Raw genomic sequence first — 23,766 nt, forward strand, 5'->3', positions numbered from 1 at the left:
GGAGTGAGGAAGGGCTGAACGTCTGACCTTTGCGCCAGCGCTCCCCTCCCCCCCTCAGTTTTGCACTTCCTAGCGTTTCACAATAACTTTGTGCCACAGCCTATCTCCGCCAAAAACGGGTCTTTAAAGAAAGTAGCAATTCTTAAATGCAAAAAATGGAATTTTGCAGTCAAATTAAAACGTGTTGCGTCAAGAGGCCATTTTCTCTAGGTTGCATGAAGAAATGCTGTTTTCTTTTTTCAATAAATGCCATGCATATAGTCTGAACATTTTCTTTCTCAATCTAACCACTGCCACACTGACATGCAACTAAAACCACTTGAAGTTATCCACTCCTCACGTGATTCAATCAGAAAAGCCAGAGAGTCTTTTCTTATAGATTTAGCGGGGACCTTGGAACCCCACGGTTTGAATAGACGTGATGAATTGTAATTTTTTTTTTTATTTTATTTTACTTATTTTCTTATCCTTTGGTACCACCTTGTAAACGTCATTTCCGCCGCTCCTATGTATTGCAACATCCTCCATAATATAATATTGTATTTCATTTATATAATTTAGTAACATCTAAACCTGAAGAAGGCTAGTTTGGCCAGCCGAAATATTGTTTTAAAATATATTACGTTGTGTCAGCTTTGCAGTAGTCTTTGGACTTCTCATCGTCTATTTAGTCGAGTGTTTAAATTGGTTTCTTGCTAATGAATAAATCATTTTAAACTTCGAGTATCTATTATAAGAGGTTCGTGATGTAATGTTTAGGCCCTACTTAACTAATTATTGCAGTGGCAATCAGTAATTAATCAATGATCAATGATGATGACGATGATGATGATGATGATGATGATGATGATGATGATGATGATGATAATGATGATGATAGTTCTCATAATACTGACGATGATGATGGTAAAATTTTATTCGAGTGTCCATTCTTTTAGCAACTCCGGTAATTGGGAAGATAGCTATGCTAATTGCGGCCAAACCAGGGTCGTGATTACGTAAGGTATACGGTGACTACTAGCTGTTTTCTTTATATCAGATTAGCGTGAAAAAGATATGGCGTAACTAAAGTTGTGATTAAAAGATACGGAACAATCTTGAGGAAACACTAAATCAAAAATCCGGGGTCATAAACTTAAAATAGGTTGAATTTCAGTGAGTTCGTTGGGAAAGTGTGTCGTGTACAGTGTATAATGCTAAAAGTGTCTTTACATTCAACTGACTTTTGAGGGGGGAGGGAGTATGCATTAGACCGCGCCCCTAACTTTAAAATCTCTTCATTATGCCACTGCTAGACGATACGTGAATGCACGGTAATCTGTGTCCGTGTTTGGTCATCTACCTTGACATGTTGAGTGCTTGTTTTTTCCTTTTTGCCACAGCAAAATTTATCCCTGATGTGATCGACGTAAATGCGCTGTAATGATTGTTATTATTAGGCTTTAATAGAATGAACCATTTTGTGAAAGAGAGTTTAGTGTCATGTCGGACTGCAGTTAAATTAATGATGCGTCAGCATAACTGGAAAATATAGAATTACAAAAGCACAGCTACACAGAAAAATAGTACATATGATGAATTTGTCTCGGCCGAATAAAAGATTTCTTTCGAGGATTTTTGAAACCATTTATCACGATTGCATGACAAGCTGAGTTTGGACACATTCCAGGCCAAAGCGTCGCGCGCAAAGCAAACAGAAAGATTAGTAGAAACTGATCCCGATTTAAAGAAATAATAGTCTGATAGAGATTGTGTACAATTTAACTACTGTTTTTCGTGCGTGAGTGCCGAGTTGTCAGATCCGCTGTTACTCACCAGGTGCTGCGCTATGTGATTAAGATTGATTATTCTGTTGTAGATATTTTTCTAATTTGTCTTAGTAAGAACCTGTCTACAATTATTACCACACGTAGCGCCAGTAGATACGTAATCGGTAAGTAATGTTGCTTTTTTCGTGCTTTTTAGCCGAAGTGTGTATTGTGAGAGGAGGGGACTAACCCTTGAAAATTTGTGTGGGGTGTGTAACTCAGATTTCCGACGAAAACCAAAGTATGATATTGTTTCTTTCCACGTTCAGACCTGAAAGTAAAATTTTACCTTTTCAATCCAAAGCGGTAAAATGCCTGTATGCCCTTTTGCAAATTAACGAGTAGTTGAAACGCACACTATTAGCTTCAGGTCAAAATGCATGGGTGCTCAAACTTTATCTCACTAATCGATCTATTTGCCCCCCAACACGAAATTTCAGACTCTTCGTTCGTTCCCGTGAAATTCACAGAGTTCCTCCTCTTACGTATGTTGGCACACAACGACAACAAAATCCCCTCATGTTAAGAGATACTTGTAGCCAACTTTATGTCCTTCGAAGAACTTAATAGTTACTGGTAGTGGAGACTCGTGAGCTGCTTAGTGATAAACGGAGATGGTTTTGTCGAAGTGTAGTTGCTGAAATCATCGTTCCAAGGCACAGACCTGCAAATCCTGAAATCCTTGCTTATAATAGTTAGCTTGTAAAGTTTTATAGTTTAGTTTCATGACCATGCTGCGCCCATTTTGAATTGACACGGTGTGGGTCTCCTAATCTCAGACAAAATTGCAGTGTTTAGTTACCGAGTTTCTTGTTTATTCGATCCCCTACAATGATCGTGTTTTCTTTCTTGCAGAGAACTTCTGGCATGTTTTATTTCTATTGATTCCTTGTCTCAAACTGTTATTTCTTCACATAGTAAAAGCTCTAGTTACATGGTGCAAATGTTTCTTACTGAATAACTTCTCGCACCGATCACGCTTGAACCTTCCCGCCATTACAGAGGTCCCGCGGTTGCATTGTTTTCTAGCTATTGCTGGCGTCCTGGTGTAATTATTTGCATCAGTATTCATATCTTCAGGCAAGTGCAAAAATGTAAATAAATAGAGACAATGACAAAGTCATAAGTGATGTAGGAAATGAAAATTCCTCAAGTTGTTGTCAGAACACGTTCAGGCGAATCTCATGCCATTTTGAATTCACACCGAACGATTCAAAGTCCTTTTGAAAATCGTGCTGATTTTGTCTTCACATGTCAGAGCGATGTAGGTGAGCAACAAGGCGGATAATTGCATTTAATTTTCGGTTGTATTTGTTTGTAAAAAACCTTGCCGAAGGACGTAGAGACTGCCAGACTTGAGAAAACTTTAAAACGCGATTATACCCTCTCAGCCATTCTAACTGCTACACCTCCCTAGGAAACACCCTAGCTGGTCTAGTTAGTGGACAATTTAAAGTTTTCCGAGATATAAATGTTAGGGAAATCATTCGCCAATTATTAATTCCGGTTTTTTCCATGTTACATGTTTCCATGCTATTTGTTTTCAATTTCAATGTTGGGCGGATCATAGTTTGCCGAAAAAGTTGTCTACTAGTGAGTAAACTGGGTTTTATCGGTGATAAGCACCTTTTGAGTCTGCACGTGCGGCGACACCCTGTACATGGCACCCAATGAAAAATATTTCAAATGTCATTTTCTGTTTTTGCAAGGTTATTTATGGGCTTTTCGTAACGAGTTATTTGTGTACACAAACACATTTTCATTTGATCGAATTCTTTATCTGACATTACATTTTAGGGAACTTTATCTGACATTACATTTTAGGGAACAGAGTCCAATCCCTCAAATTGTACCAGCTGGTATTAGCTTTCCGAAAATCCTGGCTAACCTTATTTCCCTCTAGAAACAAGATATTTTCGCCCATGGTTACGAAAGTCTGAGGAGGTATTTAATTAAAGAACTCGCCAGATTTTCATCACAATTCAAATCATAATTTCTGACACGATTTTTGGCCTTGGGGGGGTAGGGGGGGGGAAGGATCCACTCTCGAATGCTCGGGGGTCCGGTCTCCCGCCCCCTCCCCCTCCGATAGATCCGCTGGTGTCTTTCCGTACGAAACAAGCGTCTTAAAACAGAAGCGCTAGGTGACCCTTACCGTGAAAGATTGAATGCAAATTAGTAGACAAGGATGCTTTCCGTATAACAACGAATTTGTTAAATAATGCAGCTTAGCTAAATTGGTCGCTGATATTAAACTGATTTTGCGATTTTAGTTTGTTCTGAAAACCTAACACGGGTAAGCGGTTGACATTAGTTGAAGACAATGAAGCTCATTTCCGCTCATCTCTACAACTGAGTTAAAGTATGGTGTCCCGCCAGCGATTGGAGACATGGTTGGTCTGGACTGGGTTTAAACATGCGATACAACAACGTCTTAGGAACAATTGAAAATGGAAGCGCTTCGTATTGGTTTTGCTCTTCTGCTTATGTTCGTGTCATTGCGTGCGCACGTATGAACCAGGGCAACCAAAGCCGGGAGGCACAGAAAACAAAACGTAATCACAACTTGACAGCTAAATTCTGTTTTCAAGATGGCGGTAGGATCGAACGAATAGCCAACGCCTTTCAACAGTTCTATCGCGCTCTTTATGACAAATTGGCCACTTCTTCTTCTTCTTCTGCTGCTGCTTCTTCTTCTTCTTCTTCTTCTTCTTCTTCTTCTTCTTCTTCTTCTTCTTCTTCTTCTTCTTCTTCTTCTTCTTCTTCTTCTTCTTCTTCTTCTTCTCCTTCTTCTTCGGAGAAGAACAAAAAGCAACATCTCGTAACATTCTTTATTTACAAATCACATAATTTATTGTAGCGTTTTTGAACTCCTCTCATTATGTTGTTGATTTAAGAAACAATTTGTTACCAAAAAAATATAATCTGATGAAGTATTATTCTCTTCTCCGCGGCCTTCCTTTTTGTAGCAAGTACCTTGTATTTTATGTTTACATTAGTTATCGAAACTTTAGGACTCTTTCGACGCAATACTGTAACAATTTATATGGTCATACAAATAAACCTTATTGTTGTTGTTGTCGTCATCGGCCATTTTGGATTCCAAATTTTGGTGCAAAAAATTTCATCAAATTGCGCTTGCTACGTCAAGTTAAAACATTTTCATGTGCTTATGTTTTGCGCTTAAGATTATTTGGAAAAACTGCACCGCGATCTGACAAACCTAACCTGATATGAAAGCTAACGACCTGCGATCAATACTGATCAACCATCATCCTCTCCTGCGGGAGTAGTAATACTCAAAATTGTTTCATGCTGTAAAATCGGGTTAATTGCCACTTGTATGAGCCACTTAGGCTCGAACTGTAAATTACCTTTTACACGGCCAAGTGGTTTAGTGACACGAAAAACGTCGTTCCACAATGTCTTTCTAGAAAGACATTACTCTCTTTCGCCAGGTGTATATGTTGTGGTTCAATTTTATCCTTGGTTTAAATTTTATTTTCCATTGTTTCAAACTCATTATCATACAATACCATATCCAAGGACAAAAGGAAGATAAAATTCAAACCAAGGATAAAATTGAACCACAGCATATAGACCCCCCTCCCACTCCCCATCAATTCATAACGGATTAAAATCAGTTGACGAAACCAAGCAAAGGGCATATCGCAAGGAAATTAGTGTTCCTTCAATTTGCACTTGTAATACTCCTAGTCATCCTAAAGAAACCGTATGGAGTACCCGGTCCTAATGCGATGATACGACTACTTAAGTTTCGTACATTCACTTATTCATTCAGTCCAAATATTCTTGGAAAACAGGTTGTGTTCCCGATTAATTACAAAATTCTCTGTGCAAAAAAAAGGCGAAAATGGTTACTCATATCGGTTTAATCTTAACGTTTCATTAAGCTTCAAGCTCTTATAAATATACATTTTTTTCTCTGTAAAAGTTTCTTAAAAACACAGCGCGCGCATGCTTCCTTCACCTGACTTGCACACGTCATCGGATGGACGCACGGCCGTGCGTATGTTGAGAAATGTACCATGATGACGCCAATAGGAATTAGATTAGGATACACGCGCGCTATGTTATAAATGTTAATATTTTACATATTTCATGTGCTTTTATCAGATTCTACAGTTGAACGCCAACGTTAGCGACTTAGAACTTCCTTTTTTTAGATAAAATGTTTAATAAATCAGTCGGCGGAAGTAGACTTAGACGACTAAGCCGTTTCGTTTGTTGTGATACCTTCATCAGTCAAAGTTCAAAGTGAATCTTCACCGTGAATACAGTTACCTCTTTCAAACGGAAACCCTGATCATAGCAATGCCAATTATGGATCAACTCTGTGGTGTCTGCATGCATGAGTATTTCACGTATTAGTTCCAAATCCTGGACATCCTGAATCAGTTAAGTAAATTAAGTTAATTTCTATACTTTGTAACTATAAAGAGGTTGAAAAATAGTAACCAATAATTATAATTGGATGAAAACCTTGTTAATCATATAACAGAATAGATCAGACCACCATGGCGGAAGCGCGGATTTGCTCTGACACACCAACAAAAACACCCTCATCAATGCTGCTTCAAAATTATAAATTATTCAAATAATATTTAGGCTATTCAACTTTATGCATTCTAAAACAAATTTAGTTGTTTGTAGGATAGAACCTAGCTAGCCTGCAAGTACGTATTTTGCTAACTATTTGGGGCGGGCCAGTCTAACACTGACATAGATTGGAGCGAATGTTCGCCGAATTTAAAAAAAGTTACTGTTGATTTAAGCCCTCATAAATGTACTTAAAGAGAGGAAGGGAGCAAGAGAGATAAAAGTGATAGGCAGACAGCGACACAGAGACATACAGCTGAAGAGGAAGAGATTCGCAAAAAAAAAAAAAAAATGTCTCGGCGAGCTGAGAGGCACATACAAGGTTAAAAGTGAAATTATCGGATAACAGTAATTTAATTTGCATATCGCGGGAAAACAGGATTTTTTCTCTATTAAAGGCGCTCCTTCTAGAAGCATCAGTGCCTTTGGTTTGTGCGAGCCATAGAGAAACCGCGTGGTGGGCCTCATGATCAGTTAATGTACTAAGGTTGGCCTAGGATGATAACGCTGGCTGAAACCTTAATTTTCTTTATGTCTGACTAGAGCCAAATCTAATTAATAATTTTCGTTAGACTGTATTTCCTTGATTTGTCAAAAAATTAAACTAGTACTAAAGACAAAGTTGGGACTAAACTCGTTAATGGATGGAAAAAATCCAATTGCCTGTTGAAGTAATGCCAAGACCCCACACGAAAAACTCGGAGTCTTGGCAGAATTTCAACTTATATGTTGAAAACACATGCACCAGGATTCCTGAAGAATTTATTAATGCTTCAATTCCCAGATGGATGAAGGGGGCGACCAGTGTGACGCTGCGTCATTGGGGAGTGGAAACGAATGTTTGCTTTTATCACCAGAGTTGACGTTCGCAAGCGGTTGCGGAAAACTCTTCTAAAACAAAAGCACGGTAATCGGTGAAAAAACCCCTCAAAAACGGTATCGCGGTTGGTACTAAACTTTACCAAGAAAATCTCCCAAAAACCGTCTCAACCAAAAACATCACGCACACGCGATGATCGTACGTGTAACTTACTTACGATAAATGCTTACGATAATTCAAATGTCTCAATGCGCGCGCGCTCTATCCGCGCGCACGCCAGTTCGCTCTCTGTCCTCTTAACAGTTGATAAGGTACATAATTTGGCCACTGTCCGGGGCCACAGTAAACTGAGAGATTTGAGTACTTGAGCACTCGAATCTCTTTACCTTATCAACCAAACTTTAATTCCCAGGCTCTATTCTGGTTAATTTCGGCTGTTCACGGTTGGTTCAATTTGAGTTCATTCACCAGTTCCCCAGTTTTCAAGGGTAATCTTTTTCTACCTCATCAGGCCCGATCATCTGAGAACTAGTACATAGTTGTTTGTTAGGCCGTTCTAAAAGATGTCAGACGAGAACGTATCAAGGCAGAAATTGCTTTTTCAAAAAAAAAAAATAAAAAATAATAATAATAATGAATAAATAAACAAATTCCAACTCGTGTACTTGCGGTTGGGAATCCTTCTGCGATAGAAGGCCAGACTGCTAACATCTTGAATTTGCGAACTGGACTTTGGGCGTGATGCTCAACGAGTTTGCCTATAAATTCTGAAGGTTTCTGAAGAGTATCTCGGCCGAGACGAAACGCCGCGTCAGACTAGCCACGAACATTTCTCAAGTATTTGACAATTTTTCAATTCTTTATTGTAAAAAAAAAAAAAAAAAAAACGCATATATATATGAACATATGGACATGCATTAGATGTTAGGCGCATTTGATCATATGCACATGTTAATTTGCGCCATACAAATATTAAGACAGATTATGTAATTCGGTTTTCTCGCTGTCAAATTACCGACGATCCGTCGGCCGTAAATTGTGGACAGCGTCTTGCCTCTCTTTTACAACATTTCGGCTCTCTAGGCTCTCGTATTCGTGAACGGTTACTGAAAGAGACAAACCGATCGCTCATGTAATACGCGCACAACCCTCACGCGTTTCTGCCACGCTTCGCGTGCGGCGTGTCATTCGCGTCTTTTCCACGAATGGCGATTACAAGACAGAGAAGCACTTTGCTTGAGTGAACTATCGAGTAAGCATTAATCTATGGGTAATAAAGCAAATAAATCCTTTCCGGAGTTTCAGCTGTGCTGTGCATTTTGGCGAGCATACAACATCGACTTCGAACCTTGATCATCAGTCACCACCGTGTCATTAATAGCATTAACTTCAAATCACTGTACTCTTCATCCTTCATCAAACGCGAACTCTATCCTCCGCCAAGGAACCTTTACCGGAAAAAGTTTATTCAGAAAGTAAAGCAAAACTACGACGTTTCATCAGTGATCAGCAAGGCCGTACACACGAAGAGCTGGTAGTGTATCCCGCTGGCGCGCGAGCAGTGTATGCAAAACGTGACTTGATAGAGGTGGAGAGAGTTAGTGTAATTCATCGCAGACCTTGACATAGCATTCGTGACCCCAAAGCTGATAAAAATCGCTCAGGGATTTTGAGAAAGAAATATCAACTTAACTTATTTTGTAAACAAAAGGCGAGTGCGTTCTCGAGTCCACTAAAACGGTGAGTTTGTCGAATGCTGTTAATGGCTCAGATTGTTTACTTTTCTTACAAAACGGTTGTAATGGTTGTCTTCGTTCCAGCCATGGACTCTTGGCGTGAATTAAATGTTATCAATTATGGCTACAGCCGCTAGAAACAAAGCGAGAAGGTGACTGGGCGGGAGACGTGTTGTCTGTGATACCAACACAAAGCGCTAATTGAGGCTTTTCATATTAGAGTATCATAGGTAGTGTAATGGGAGAAAATGAAGTCCCAGAAAACGAGACGCTTTCTTCGGCCATTGCGCGAAACTTGGGTTAATTGCCCGTAAAAAGGTGAAAACTGCCCCGTTTAACTCTAACGAAACAAGCACACCACATGCATCTGTGGCATTCTGGCGCGGACAGAGTTGATTAATCACCGCATGTTGTTTTCCTGTCAGTAATAAATCCCTTTAATTGATGATTAATTGTGTCTTTTTCCTCTTATCTCGCGCAGATCGCTTCAGCAGTTTATCTCTGGGCTTCAAGATGAATCTTTCCGATCAGATGAACGTGGTTGTTACGTACTAAGATTTTAGAATGCCTCTGAATGAATGAAACTTGACATAATGAAGTTAGTTATCTCGGCGCCAGGGTCTCGGAATTTCCACAGATGTAAGTGAGCTTGATTTATTGACGCTTCAGATTGCCGAGCTTTCAGGAGCTGTTCACTGGGTGTCCTTAATTGCGGGGTTTAATTGAGAAAATGGCCGGCACTCGTCCACGGATCACGGCCGTTTTGCTACTGTTTTTATTTACAATACCTAAACTTTCAAAACCTTGTATCCAGTTGCTGGACGGATGGAAACAGTTGAGCGTTGGACAGCGCGCTAAACTTGTCAAAGTCGTGTTCATTGGAAAAGTGATCAACGTTTACTCGACGGACCAGATCTCACAAACTCACGCCGCAGATTTTGAAATATGGAGGATTCTAAAAGGAAGAAAAATAGTGGACGAAGTCTTCGAAATGCACCCTTCGCAACTAATCAAGGTTTATGGCTTCGGAGAGAAGAGGCTGTGCTTTTCGCCTGTCAAGCCCGGGGATGTACATATGGTGTTCATGGTCTATGAGCCCGACTCTCGCTCTCTCGTGGCGCGGTACGACGACATATTTGGAGCCACTTCACCACCTACCGCCAGCAACGAGGACGACGTGTTACAGGCGCTGGGTAAGTAAACGAAGATTTCATTTATTTCTCTTTTCCGTATTACCGAGTTGATTATGTTACCCTGTGAAAGAACGCTTGTCTATGGTTGACGCTCCCACAGCCAGAGCCTTTGCAACAAAATTAGCTTCGCAGACACGAACGGCATCATTTCACAGAATGTCAAAAACCTGAGACAAATTTATCTATCAAGCTCAACGCGTGGCATTGTAACCTCTTTCGCGAAACATAAGCACGGGTTGTAATATATAGCGCGAAGGCTAATTAGCCTGGGCTAAGATTCCTCTCGGCCGGCTTTTGTAAAGTATACTTATATTTTGTTATACAACGAATGTTTCCTGAACGTCAAGCCTCGAAAATAAAATCGGAAATGTTTGGTTTTCGTTTACGCGTAAAGGGCCGTGCCAACACTTGGTTTGTAGCAATAAACGAGAATCTATCAATCAAATTAAAAATAACAGTAAAAGATACAAGGGGTCGACATCATAGTGTGCAGAGAATCTTGACGTCTCGTACTAAAATAACGTTACTCTGGCTGTCAAAATTGCCCTGGAACAACGCGAATTTCAACATCTGCTTTTTTTCTGCAGTCTTTTGGGTTGCAATACGCATATGGCGTACACGTTACGATTCAATCGCAAATTACAGGAAAAACATTTCGAAAGATTTCACCCGCTTGAACTAAAGGGTCATTACTAATGTGAAACATCCTTTCCTCTTCTCGCAGTGTTCTCGCGCTTGAAGTTATCAAAGCCGTTATCATGGGTTTATTTTTCACGCCTCTTGCGTTAAAATAACCTCTAAAAAAAAAAAACCGACAAGGAATCCTACGTGTGCTTGATTTGCATCGCCCTCTTGCGAGCGGCCTTGTCAACATACGGTCAATCCACTTTATGCGCAGTTTTAGCGTTCTTATCTAGCACGCTTTTGGTAATTATGAATGAAAAGGTTTTTATTACCGAATGACAGAGCTATTTTGTTTCAGCGATTTCCGGAATTGTTTCTCTTGTAAAGTTTGTTTTGGGTGGTTTGACAGAGATAAGGGAACTGCGATGGGTCGAGGTAAGCGATCCATTTTAACCCTCTTGACATTCTGATTGGCCTAGAGCTGTGTCGTGTTTTGCTTGGGGAAATATGACAGCGTTTTTTGAAAAAATATAAACGATAATAACTTATCGCTACGAAAATGCAGTGATCAAAAATTCCTGTGCATGAACGACCTTTGAAGTTCATTAATCCGCAGTTGTTTTGCTTTATTCAGAGAATTGACCCTTACTAGCTTATATCTATTATTGCATTTTCGTTTTGTGTAAACTTGCGATTAGCGTGCTTTCTCTTCATGGATATGCGCTAAACCATTTTTATCAGCAAAAGCGTGTAATAAACAGTCAAATTTCTCTCTTTATTTCCGACGCTTTTATAAAATTTCTTGCATCAATTCACGTCTTTTCCCAAAGGCATTTCTAATTTGGGCTTACCACCAATTTGTGTAAGGTTTTGCTATCGGGCTGCAAAACTGGAAAATCCTTCCCGTAAACTTGACTTTAAAGTCGCGGCACGTTCGATCCACTGGTTCTCTGTTCAACAATAATCCATATTTATCCCATTGGTGCCACATAGTCTCTCTGCTTTAACAACCTAGCGGATTAACTTAAATTTCGTTAGTGTAATCCGAAGGTGATGAACAAATATATCTAGTGGTTACACATTTGTGGCGACAGCCTGGCCGTCGGCGAGGCCCAGCCGCCATGTTGGCAATTTGCGATTCGCGCGAGGCGTTCTGCGAGCGAGAAGCGAGCGAAGAACTCAGCTGAAAAACTCAAGGCGGAAAATACCGTTCTGTTAGCACAGAAAAAATTTTTGTCGTGATTTTCAGTTCGCCACTTGTATGAATTTTTTGAAGGAAAGAACCGACTCTTCTCGACGCATTTTGTAGTGAGGTTATAGAGAATGTTACTTTATATCAAGTTTAGTGAAGGTCTAACAAAGGCCAATATCATATTTTGCGGCCTTCTTTGTACTTTGTTAAGTAGGATTATTTATTTGTGTACTCCGTGTGCGAGTTTCAGAGTGTTTTTGTATCCAACAGATAAAGAAATAATTCTTGAATATCAATATCGTAGGAGCGTTCAACACAACCAAACTTTAGAGCTGAATATATCGCCAAGGAATTCGCAAAATGCCTCGGTGAAAGGAAAACAAGCTTAGGTCATCAATTGTTTGAAGTCATAATTTCCTTTGTTAAAATGCTGAAAAGGATTCTTCTTTAAACTCGTAAACTTTATTTGAATATATCCGGACCTCAGTGAGAAAGGAAGTAAGCTTAATTTTTATTTTGGGAAACACTTAGCAGATTCACTGGTGGTTTTGCGGGGTTTTAAGTGGGAAAAAACGGTAAGATTTATGAATCCAATTTATCCTAAAGATTAAAGGAAACGTGTGTAGTTCTCTACGGAAATAGCCGAAACTCCAGCAAGCTTAACAAACGGCATCCAACGGCTCGTTTCGGTGGATTACAAAACAGTTCGGAAGGCCTTGAACCACCTGAGAAATTCGGATTAAAATTGCTACAAAAGAGTAGAATTTTCTTTAATGAAATGTTGCTTCATACTTTCAAAACACTGACAAAATTAATTTATTTTGTTTCGGAGGGGATAATATGTCAACGAAAGTGCGAAATAAGCTGCTAACAAGCGTAACAAACGGCACCCAACGGCTCGGTTCTGTGGATTAAAAACAGTTCGGAAGGCCTTGAACCACCTGAGAAATTCGGATTCAATTTGTTATAAAAAAAACTGAGCAGAATTTTCTTTAACGAAATGTTGCTTCGTACTTTCGAAAAACTAATTCGCTTTGTTTCGGAAGTAAGCCGCTAGCTAGCATTTTTGGAAACGAACAGCGACTCGGAAATTCTTGGAATAAACGTCCATTTCCTATAACTAATCGTGACTTGAATTTTCAGCTAAAGAATGCGGACATATCCGACTGTGTTAGCTTCCAAAGACACGCCTTTAGAAAGACCACCAAACAATCTGGGTGGCACTGGGAATATTTTAAAAGTATTTTTCACCGCTAAGTGTTCTCTTTCCGTGCCTCTGACGTAAGCGAAATTGCCAGTTTTAACCATGATTGAAACGGATTCCGTTCATTCTGTCGCGAAATAGAAGAATTTGTGAAATGAAAGAACTGCAGACTACTCGCGAATACTATGCGCGAGGATTTTCAACGATTTTGTAAATTGCATTTTGCGGTACGGTTTCGTGTGTTAAGGGCACTAGAATTACCTGTTTTACAAGGGTTGTTTATTAAAAAACAAGCTCAAAGTAAACAGATTTAATCAAGTTGTGGCGAGCCACCATTTATTAAAGATAAACCAATTTTAATACCCATATATCAAGACTTCGACTCGTTCCATCTTGCGGGTTTCCTCAGTTTAGTACACTAGAATCATCTGCCAGTTTTATAAGAGTTGTTTATGAAAAACAAAACAAAAACAAACAAACAAACAAACAAACAAACAAACAAGAACAAAGTAAACAAATTTAGTCAAGTTGTGGTAAGCCACTATTGATCACTATTTATCGAATTTTAATACCCATATATCAATGAAGGCTTCGCAGAAGTCCTTCAACAAATTTTATGTCAAAAACGTTAATTCCCCTCTTTGGTGAAAATCCCTTGTCAAAATATAAGTTTGCAGTAGTTTTGTTCAGTTTTATCTGCAGAGGTTCTCTGGTGAAATCAGATTATTGATAACGTTTCGAGATCCAATTAATAGCTTGACGGTCATCACGAAATGTCTAATTAAAGGCACCTCCTGTGGTTTTTGGTTTTTCCTTCCTCTTTGTTCTTCTTTTTTTAGTAGACTTTCGTCTGGAGCGAATCGTTCCTAATTTCATATGTTGTTTTCTGTAATGCAGTATTTGCTGTAAGTCGTTGAATGTCTGCGTTTTATTCATGTGAAACTTCAATTCAACTTGATGACACTTCAGAGATGGCGTTCAAATTGTATACGTTAATCCCCATTTTTCTTATCTACGATTCAGTGTTAAGGAAGGTGCTTTACGGATAACGTTTTCAAAGATAACAATTGTAGATACATAAAAGTTCTTTGCAAACAGTCACCAGTTTCTCTGGCCATCGCGTGGTTACTTCCTATCTGCGCGCTCGTCTTTCCGCTGCAGAAAGGTTTTAATAAGTCTGTCGCCGACAGGTCGGACCTTTCGTCGGCCAATCCCCGTTCAATTGTTTTTTATCCTTCCATAAATGGGCTACACATTGCGTGTCTATCTCACGTTGCAAGCAATGCTTCTGTCTTCAGAGTCTTGCAACGGAATTCTATAAAGTCTTTCTACTTAAAAGCCTCCCGCTTGCTATGTAAATTTTACACGCTTTCAGTGATACGTGCAAAGAAGGGGAGCAATTCGTCAGTCGCAGTTATCTTTCATGTGAAGTATGCAGATTAACTTGTATCAATCACCTTCTGCTATGCGTGTGTTTATGTATTATCTGACTCAGGATCGGAGCTGTACTTTGAAAGTCAGTACTTATTATCAGAAAAAAACCCTCGAAGGAAACAAGACTACTTAGGTTGTCCTTTGATTATATCTTGCTCGCCCTGCTTCATGATATTTAAAGAAGATATTCAAGCAGTGACATTGTGAAGCAAATTAGATGCTGGCCACAACTGGATCCGAAAAAGTTTCTAACAAAGAAACTGCATTTGAGTATATCTATTTTAAAATTATGAACAGTTACAAAGCCAAAGCCCTATTAACAAGCGCGCTTCATTTGCCTTGTCACCCTCAGGCAACAGTAAGCAATTCTACCCAAGAGCACTTGTTGCCTTCAGCATCTATCGCCCTGCAATCTTGCAAGTAGTAACAAACAAGCTATGAAAATAAATAGGTCAATTCTGCAATGATCTAAGCACTGATGAGTTGGTTGTCGGGTACATGAATCGAGTGTCCTGGTAAAACAGCGTTGACGCAAATGATCAATCCACATTGGATCAGAAACCCTCAAATCTCTTTTATAATATGCATGTGCTAACAAACTTGCGGTTTTAATCAAATCATAACGAAACCTTTTTGTTTCGTGGGGGACGAGAACACACATTAGGCCTTTCCTTTTGGTATTGAACAGCTACAACCAGTGACAATATGTTGTTCCACTTTCTCACTGGCTTGATCGCGTATCCTTCCCTTTCCCACCATTCAATGTTGCTTAAAAAAATTAAACGCGCTGAAAAAGATGTTGCGTTCTTGCACTATCCATCCAACACTGCAAAAGGGGGAAAAGGGACTGGTGGTCGAACGATTTATGACACTCGTTTTAAGCGGCCTTCACAGGGCAAACTTGCGTTGGCAAACTCAAATTGATGTGTGTGTGTTTGTGAACAGCACAAAAACAGTCGGTAAACACGTTGGCAAACTGTTGCGAACAAATTAACTAGTCTCTATTCTCGCCAACTTTTTCACCAACTTTTTCGTGTTGGTAAACTCGTAATTGACGCTCCAAGGGTGGGATTTCTATACTGATATAAAGTTTCGTTCAAACCTTTCTATTTTTCCAGCGCTTTCTGTTTCTTCTTCGACGATTAACATACAATAGGACCAAGACAAAAGCGGCAACTCTTCGTGAGTGCCACTGCACTACGTCGGCCATGTTGCAAATTTAGCGTGTTGTGATTTGACGCGAGTTTGACGTGTGAGGGTACGAGTTTGCCAACTTTTTGAAGTTTGCCAACATGAGTTTGCCAACTTTAGTTTGCCGTGTGAAGGGCGTGTTGCGTTTCGTTTGCATATAGAGAGGAACAGTCTTGATAGATGGAGAACCAAATTATGTCATTTTATTGCTGTTGCGTTGAGCCTGTTTCTAGAAAGCTTCACCCTGATTTAATCCAAACTGTTTGATCTTCTTTACCTATTTAATGATGTGGCTTCAAAAATGCTGCCAGACTATTTTTCACACAAGAAGACTGGAGTAATGTGTAACTGTATTGTAGACTAAAACAGCTCAAAACAGGACCATTTACAGGGGCGTATTTATAAGTATTTATCTTATAGGCTAAGGTAGTATCTCTGCCCTCTTAACAATAAATGCGACAGAATCAGGGTCTCGTAGTACGGAACACATCCGGAATAAAACAGCTTTGAAACATGGCTGATACCTGAAAATATTGCGGAATACATGAAGAATGCAAACTAGTAACAATCAGCTTAAACTCTCCAAAACCAATTAAGATTTTGTCAAATTATGTTAGTCTAATATTGAATTTCATAACCAATTATTCGATTCGTATAAATAAAGCTATATTTGGTATCTTAAGGTCGCTGAAGTAGTAACATAATAGCCAGAACAAAAATTAAAAGATCGGATACCTGTCTAATGTCTTAGATTTAGAGAGAAGGTCGCAAGGTGTAATCAACAATATGCAACGAAAACAAACTTTATCACGTTCTTAATAGCCAACAAAAGTTAAAAACTCTCGCAAAATACGCATGCCTCTCTATCGATTTAGATACAAGGGACAATACTTCAAGATGGTGATTCGCTAGAAGGGAGTTAAATTCAGTTATAAATGACCTGCTCGTCAAAATCCTTCCCGATATCAGGAGGGTTACAATTTACATTGATTTTTTTTAGAACTGTATGTTTGGATAATAACAAATGTTTATATAGCTAAATCTCAAAGACCTACATCTGTCATGAAATTGGGCGGCTTCATACACTGAACATCCCGGGCACAAAGACGAATGCATTTATTTTGGTCATCAATACCACAGCCAGTTACTGAGCACTTCGGCTTGCTAATTATCGTGCCGAACCATATGGCATCTAATCCCTTTATTAACCCCTTCACACCTATCACCAAACTAAAGTCACTTAAATGGTTCCAACTTTTAATTCTGTGCACGAAATTGTGAAGTTTGGTCATTTCAACGAAAGATGTTCAGCAGTACATCTGGTGCTCCTGATCATTCTGTGCAAGATGGTTTCCAATGTTATGTCGTGGACGAAATCGTAAACTGCTCTGCCCTGAATTCAAAGGAATTCGAAAGCAATTGAACCAAGAGAGTGCGATATCGTAATTAGCAGTAATCAGTTACTTCACGATCGGTGCTGGCTGTGTCTTAATATTTTTTTTCCTTTTCGTTATGAAATTTGAGACTTTCTGCTGTTTTGACGTGAATTTCGTTAATACTCTAACAGTCTTTTGGCCAAAGAAATCAGTGCTCACTGGTCCTCAGAGTTTATCAAAGGACATCAAGTGCAATTTTGGAAAAGTAAAGACCAATTTTTCGATTTAGTAAATTTTAAACCTTAGATGCAATGTTTAGATAAAGGAAAATTGTTGTGATCATTTAGCTAAAGGGAAATTAGCTGTTTTATCAAATGGAGTTTTGATCACGTTTTTATGATCCTCAATTACCTCAAACAGGCCAAATAAAAAAACCATTTAGCTGAGGGGAAATTAGCTATTTTAGGCCTATGGGCGCAAATGGAATTTTGATAATTTTTTTATGATCCTCAATCACCCCAAATAGGCCGACTACGTTATTAAAATCGTTTTGTTTATGATATTGTTAAGCAGATAGGTGTTGAAATGAAACCGACCATCAACTTCGTGTCTGCTTCAAAGACGTTTCGACCAGAGTTGTCTTAAGTTAATAGGTGTAATTAAGAGCTGCATATGGCAATCTACAATTAGATAAATCAAATGTTTCGAACCATATCTGGTAGACGGACAGCTGCGGCAGACAACTACCTCTCAATTAACATAAAGGCAATGACCTTGAATGAAGGAAAACGTTCTTTTGGTTCAATTCCTCTTCCGACGATTTGTAAACAAATATGCTGTTATTTGGTCAGTTGATAGTGCTGTTGAAAGTTGGAGAAGCAGGAGTGATATCAGAGTGTCAATACATTGTTTGCAAGGCAAAAATGCCAGCAATGTGATGAACATTTGTTGTAAAAGCTGCGTCCTGAACGACGTTTCAAAAGTAACCGGTTAAACAGAGTGAAAACAAAACTCGAATTTGAGAAAGGCGTTGAAGTTTTGTTAGGACAAAGGATGGTTCTGGTGTTGTTCTGTACATCCTTGGTGGTCTTGACTAGGTTTGTGTTCCCATGCTCTCTTGAACTTTCCTAATGAGATGTTTTCCGGCAAATTGGCATTGACGAAAATCCGGCACTTGCGGTTCTTCCACTCCCTTAAGGTATCTCTTTAATAACTATCTATTTTCTACATTATCTTGAAATTCTGTGGGTTGGTGAGTAAAAATACATGCCGAAGCACAGGAATTCTTCAAATAGGGCCAAATCCGACTTTCAAGACTGCAGCTAAAACACTAAATATAACCTGACCACTGAAATGAAAGGTATTGAGTGATTTTGTCTGGTGCAGCTTAGTTTGCCGTAGTCTCTTTTTTCAACATTTGTTTTGGAGTTTTTCCAGTTTGAAAATGATGAGCACTCGTTGGTGTGGAGGCGTTGCCCTTTTCTGAAACTCCCATATTTTCTTTTCACGCCTATCAGCCACTTTGTAAGCTTTCAAGGGGCGTTTTTATAATGGAAACCTTAAATTACGGTCTAGTTTTAAGTACTCTGCTAGTCGACGGAAACGGTGTTTTTTTTTTTGGCAGCTTTGACCAAGATGAAACTTTTTTTTAAAATACCTATCTTCTTCGTGCGTAGTGGCACATGAAGCCTCTAACGAAATAACTGGCCAATTTATTTAAAGGTTTTTCCATTTTTATTGGAAAAATTTCTAAAAATTATTGATCGTGATTTGTTCATCCTTTGCAAATCTCTTGACGTTTTCTGCTCGGAGCGCTTGGAGCAAGTTCGTGTTCGAGAAAAAATACTTTGTCAAAATCATAGATGGTACAGTTTTGACCTAAACACAGTTAAATTCCCAGGACATTGGCTCTTCAATACCTGACTTATTCACTGTAAAAGGTATCTACATTTAACGTTTGAGCTTGTGAATGAAATCCTGGAGAATGACCATTCAAATGTAAACAACAGAGCAGTACTTTCCTGTGATGCTGGCTATTTGCAATACTTTTGTAAAGGCAAATCTGAGCTACTTCAACTGCGTGTGAAATGGTTGCCGGCAGTAATGTTAAGATGGAATATCAATCCTTTCCTCTATAAGGAACAACCAGAGTGAGCTGTATTGCGTTTCCCAGTCAGTATCACTCTAACATACTGTTAGTAATTAAAACCGTTTACCAGGCATCTCACGCTACAGACAATATCATGATAGCATACTCTTAAGGTTTTACCCACCAACCAGAAGGTTTCGGCCATGGACAGAGAATAATCAGGAAAAACGGAATTTTTTTCAAGGACAGGAACAACTCCTGTGAATTTTGTATTAAGTAAGGGAAATTCTAAATTTTATCACAAAGTCAGTGAAAAGTCAGGGAATTTTATGTTTGCGAAGAAGGTTTGGCAAAGGTAACGCCGTTTCATATTTATGAGGGAATTGATCTCTGTGGCTTTATTGCCAAAGAATAAACAGCGCTAAAGGAAAGCACTGATCCGTAGATTCTCGCAAGTTAGAACCACCTTATACAGCATAGTAAACAGCACCATGATAGGAAAGTACTGCTCAGTAGCTTTCGGTTGAATGGCCACACTTAAGGATTTCAGTCAGAGACTAAAAAGTAAGAACCACCTTATACAGCATAATAAACAGCACCACAGGAAAGTGCTGCTCAGTAGCTTTCAGTTGAATGGCCACACCTTAGTATTTCCTCAACCGTCTTAAAAAATACAGCAAACCTGTATAGTAGGAAAACAGCAGCACAGGAAAGGATTGCTTAATAAAGTTTATTTAGATAGTCACACTTAATGCTACTCCTGCGAATTCAAGATTTAGAGCCAATTTACTATTCTAAGCCACTCTAGCACAGCTGGGAAAGAAAGGCCGGGTTAAATGGGCTGATTACAAAGGGGACTTTGTGGAGGGGGGCGTTTAATGGAAGAGGCATGTACACCGGGTAATTGCCCCTAACTGCTTTACTCTCGGGTGCGCTATTAGTTCGTCCTCTGATGCCAAACGTGTTGACGATGCTCAAATCTCTCGTCTTTTGTTGCTCTCCAAATCCAATTTACTTACTTCAAGGGCGGCTAGACCTTTATCAGCGTTAAGTGTTCGCTTATCGGTGCAGGGTATCTGAACAGTACGTGGTGAGGTCAGGGTCAGATTTTATCAGGGCTTTCCGAGAGGTTTAGCACGCGGCACGAACAACACAAACGTCCGTAGAACTGATCCCTGTTCTTTTTCAGTCGAAGCTGCTTTTCGGATTGTGTTTTCCAGATTTTGGTAATACAAGGATCATTAACAGGCTTACTGAAGTTTTAATTACCCCTCATTACCTTACAGAGACAAACCTCAAATCGGGTATTAACTTTGCTGCGTTTTAATCCCTCGCTATGGCTCTTTGAACGCTACTGGACAATATAATACTGCCTGTGGCGCTGTTTATTACGCTGTACAAGGTAGTTCTATTAACGTTTGGGTTGGGATGAATCGTAATTGCTAAAAAGCCATTGTTCAGTGCTTTCCTGTGGTGCTGTTCATTATGTTGTACAAGCTGGTTTTAAGTTTAAAGTCCATACATGATAAAAACCTAGAGCGCGACTATTTAAATAAAAGCTATTAACAGGACAGGACTTTCGTGTGCTGCTTTTTGTCTCTTGGTTAGGTGCCGTGCAAAATGAAATTTCACGAGAGTTTTAAGCTTTTAACGTAGCACTTGGGTGTGAAAGGGTAAGCTTTTAACATGCATGCATGCACGCTTTGTTTTCATGTGATTTGCCAAATTATTACCTTGAATTATAAGGTCAACGGCTGCTGACGGAAATTCAATTTACATACAGGATAATCATGTTTTCAGATCCTAGTTTACTCACGCAACTTCATATTAAGGAAGCAGGGAAGCCTTATTCCCCTCTCCCCCTCCCAATTCTCTATCCGCTCCTTTGCATTGCGAAATGTTATCTTTTATTTCCCCTGCTTCTCGTTATCTAGGAAGTATCACTTTGTTCCCAGCCTTCGTTTTTTTCTAAAGTTTCACCCCTCCCCCTCGGTCACACCCCTCGTAATCTTAAAAGAAAGCTCTAGTAGTTTTTTTTTTTAATTCGAACGCAATTAGGATAAGGTGTATGAATGTGACCTGAAATGAAGAAACGTGGGATAGCTGTAAACATACGCGGTAGAGAATTGGAATAGGTTCAGACCAAAGTAAATGACTAGCTTAGATCCAACCGTTTATGAGATGTATAGAACTTTATAGGTATAGAAAGTTACTTAAGCCAATTATTGCAAAAGATAAGAATCATTAAGCCAAAGTATTTCGTAATTTTGTGGAGTCTGGCTTCGTTTGTCTTTCCGTGCAAGAATCCACAAGAGTGAAACAGTTTTATTTATCCATTGGCATTGAATTGTATAAACAAACTGTTTAACCTGTTGCAAAAAAAAAATAGCTTCCAAGCTGGAATAATCCTTATGTTTTATGTTTGTTTTTGCACGCCCATTTGTTTGTTAACAGCTATGTCATGTTTGATGGTTGTTTGCGCTGATTAGAAGTATGTTGTTTTCAATCTATCACAAACTGAAAAGCAAATCTCGGGAATAGCCGAGCTCTCTCTGTCCAAGTATATTCAGCTAACGGCTTTTTCAAATCCCTGTTTGCAAGTGTAATATACTGTCGCGTGCGGCTTAGTTTAATACCTAGATCAGCCATCGTATACGTGTCAGTTATAGTTCCCTGATCGACATAAGGCCCCACCTTACACGATTCAGACCTCGTTCATGGTCACGAAATGTTTAGTCTCGCACTAGATGAAAGATCACCAAAGTGCCCCACTTGTAAACAGACAAAACGGATGTTTTGGCTATTAACGCTGAGAAAGAAGTTCGCGGCAGCCGTTATCGGGAAACGAGCAAAGCGGTGCAAACCTTGGCGTTTTGATAAGCTCTTTGGTAGTCACGGAATGTTTTATATGGCAAAATGCCTCGGTGAAGGCGGAGAACACTAATTTTAGAATAAAATTGGCTTTGGGGGGTTTTGTTAACATTTCAGGGAGGGCGCTACTCGATATACATTTCCGTAGTATTTTCATAAGCGGGTTTTTTTTTTGTCAACGCACGGAATGTTTTGTCTCTGGTTTGATCAAACCGTGGAACTCATCGTAAGAATTTTAATGTGCTGACTACCAAGGCCACGACAATCATATCGCAAGCATTTTCAGCGCCAGGCAAGAATCTGGGAACTCTTTGACACAAGTTTAAGAGTAGGAATGGCGTGCGTTTGTCGATACTTTTTAATTTATGGACTCTTGTGGTTTTTGCGAGCGTCTTGGTTAAAGACCTTGGTATTTTCTGAGGTACTCTGATGGCCAAGAAATGCTTCAGTATCCCCTTCCTTCGATCGCTGACCGGATATTCGTTACAGTCAACCCAGGTCACGCGTGAACGGTATTTTCGAAATTTGAACGGAGTTTTGAAATTTACATGTCAGTTTTGAACATCGCCAACGAGATTTCCGAGTTCCCGCATAAATCTCCCTAGCTTATTGACAGGATAAAGCTATGCATTTTTCTTTACATTGCAAAAATGGAATATTTCAAGAATAACAATTGTTTCTCAAGTATTTTGAATCTTTTTTTCAGTTAATGCGTCTTTTTCGGAACGATTTTTAGAGAAATGTCCAACATTCCATTCACACGTCGGACATTACAAAGAGAAATTTGAATGTTCATTTCATTCTTGGAAATACTGTTCACGCGTGACCTGGGTTGACTGTAACAAAAATGCTTCGATCAACGCACAGAACGCGGATGTTTAAACTATTAATTAGGGGAGGCACACTTAAAGTGTGTTCCAAATCTAAGAAGAGTTTGTTAAACTATCTTTTTTTGCAATGTGACGTTTGGTAGTGAAACAACGCAATCCATTTTAAGTTTGTATTGTGTGTAAAGAACTTTGTTTTGACACAGACATGAATTTTTGGTGGATCTGTGTTGAATTATGTTGTGGGCATAATAGCAGCTTTTTCGATTTCCTTCTTCACCAAATTGCGCGGTAAGCGGACACTTGAATCACGTCCAAGGGCCAAAGTGTAATGGCTGGGGAGCCTCGATAACAAAGCTGTGGGCGAGTAGTGGGAGAGAACATATCACAGAAAATATCTTAACTCTCCTTTTTAAATCTGTGTTGAATAGACGTTAGCTTTATTAAAAACAAAAAGAAGGTGACGTTGATATTTCCGCCATAATCTCGTGCCAGCTCAATGTCCAACGAAAATAATTCAATTTAGTTCTCGTGTGGTAACACGCAAACTCGTCTAATTATATTGCTGCCTGGGCAAACTAATACAGTTTAAACTGAACAAAGTTACGAGATTACCTTGGAGATTAGAACACAGTTTCCCAATCCTCATCCTGTTTGTCTAAGTATGCTGTATATCAGAACTATAATGAGAGAATTTTATCAGTAGGTGTTCACAGCTGTGTGCCACAGGAATCCTCCAAAAAACAACATATGATTGGTCGAAAGCCTAACAAGGAGAGTG

General features: G+C 39.3%; 1 protein-coding gene across 6 annotated transcripts in view; it reads left to right on the forward strand.

Moving 5' to 3' along the window:
- Positions 1-23,766, forward strand: part of LOC146450805 (uncharacterized) — a 51,930-nt gene that overhangs the window by 13,750 nt on the left and 14,414 nt on the right. For 3 of the 6 annotated variants that reach the window (XM_085099988.1, XM_085099987.1, XM_085099989.1), the window contains one exon: positions 9,466-10,177. In XM_085099988.1, coding sequence (XP_084956114.1) covers positions 9,715-10,177 — 463 coding nt within the window. In that variant the 5' untranslated portion in view covers positions 9,466-9,714. Of the gene's footprint in view, positions 1-1,782; positions 1,934-8,748; positions 8,989-9,465; positions 10,178-23,766 lie in introns of those variants that run through there. The other 3 variants (XM_085099991.1, XM_085099985.1, XM_085099990.1) reach the window with 2 other exon arrangements.

The sequence above is a fragment of the Pavona decussata genome, unplaced genomic scaffold (assembly GCF_977016875.1).
Source record: "Pavona decussata unplaced genomic scaffold, jaPavDecu1.1 SCAFFOLD_426, whole genome shotgun sequence".
Lineage (NCBI taxonomy): Eukaryota > Metazoa > Cnidaria > Anthozoa > Scleractinia > Agariciidae > Pavona > Pavona decussata.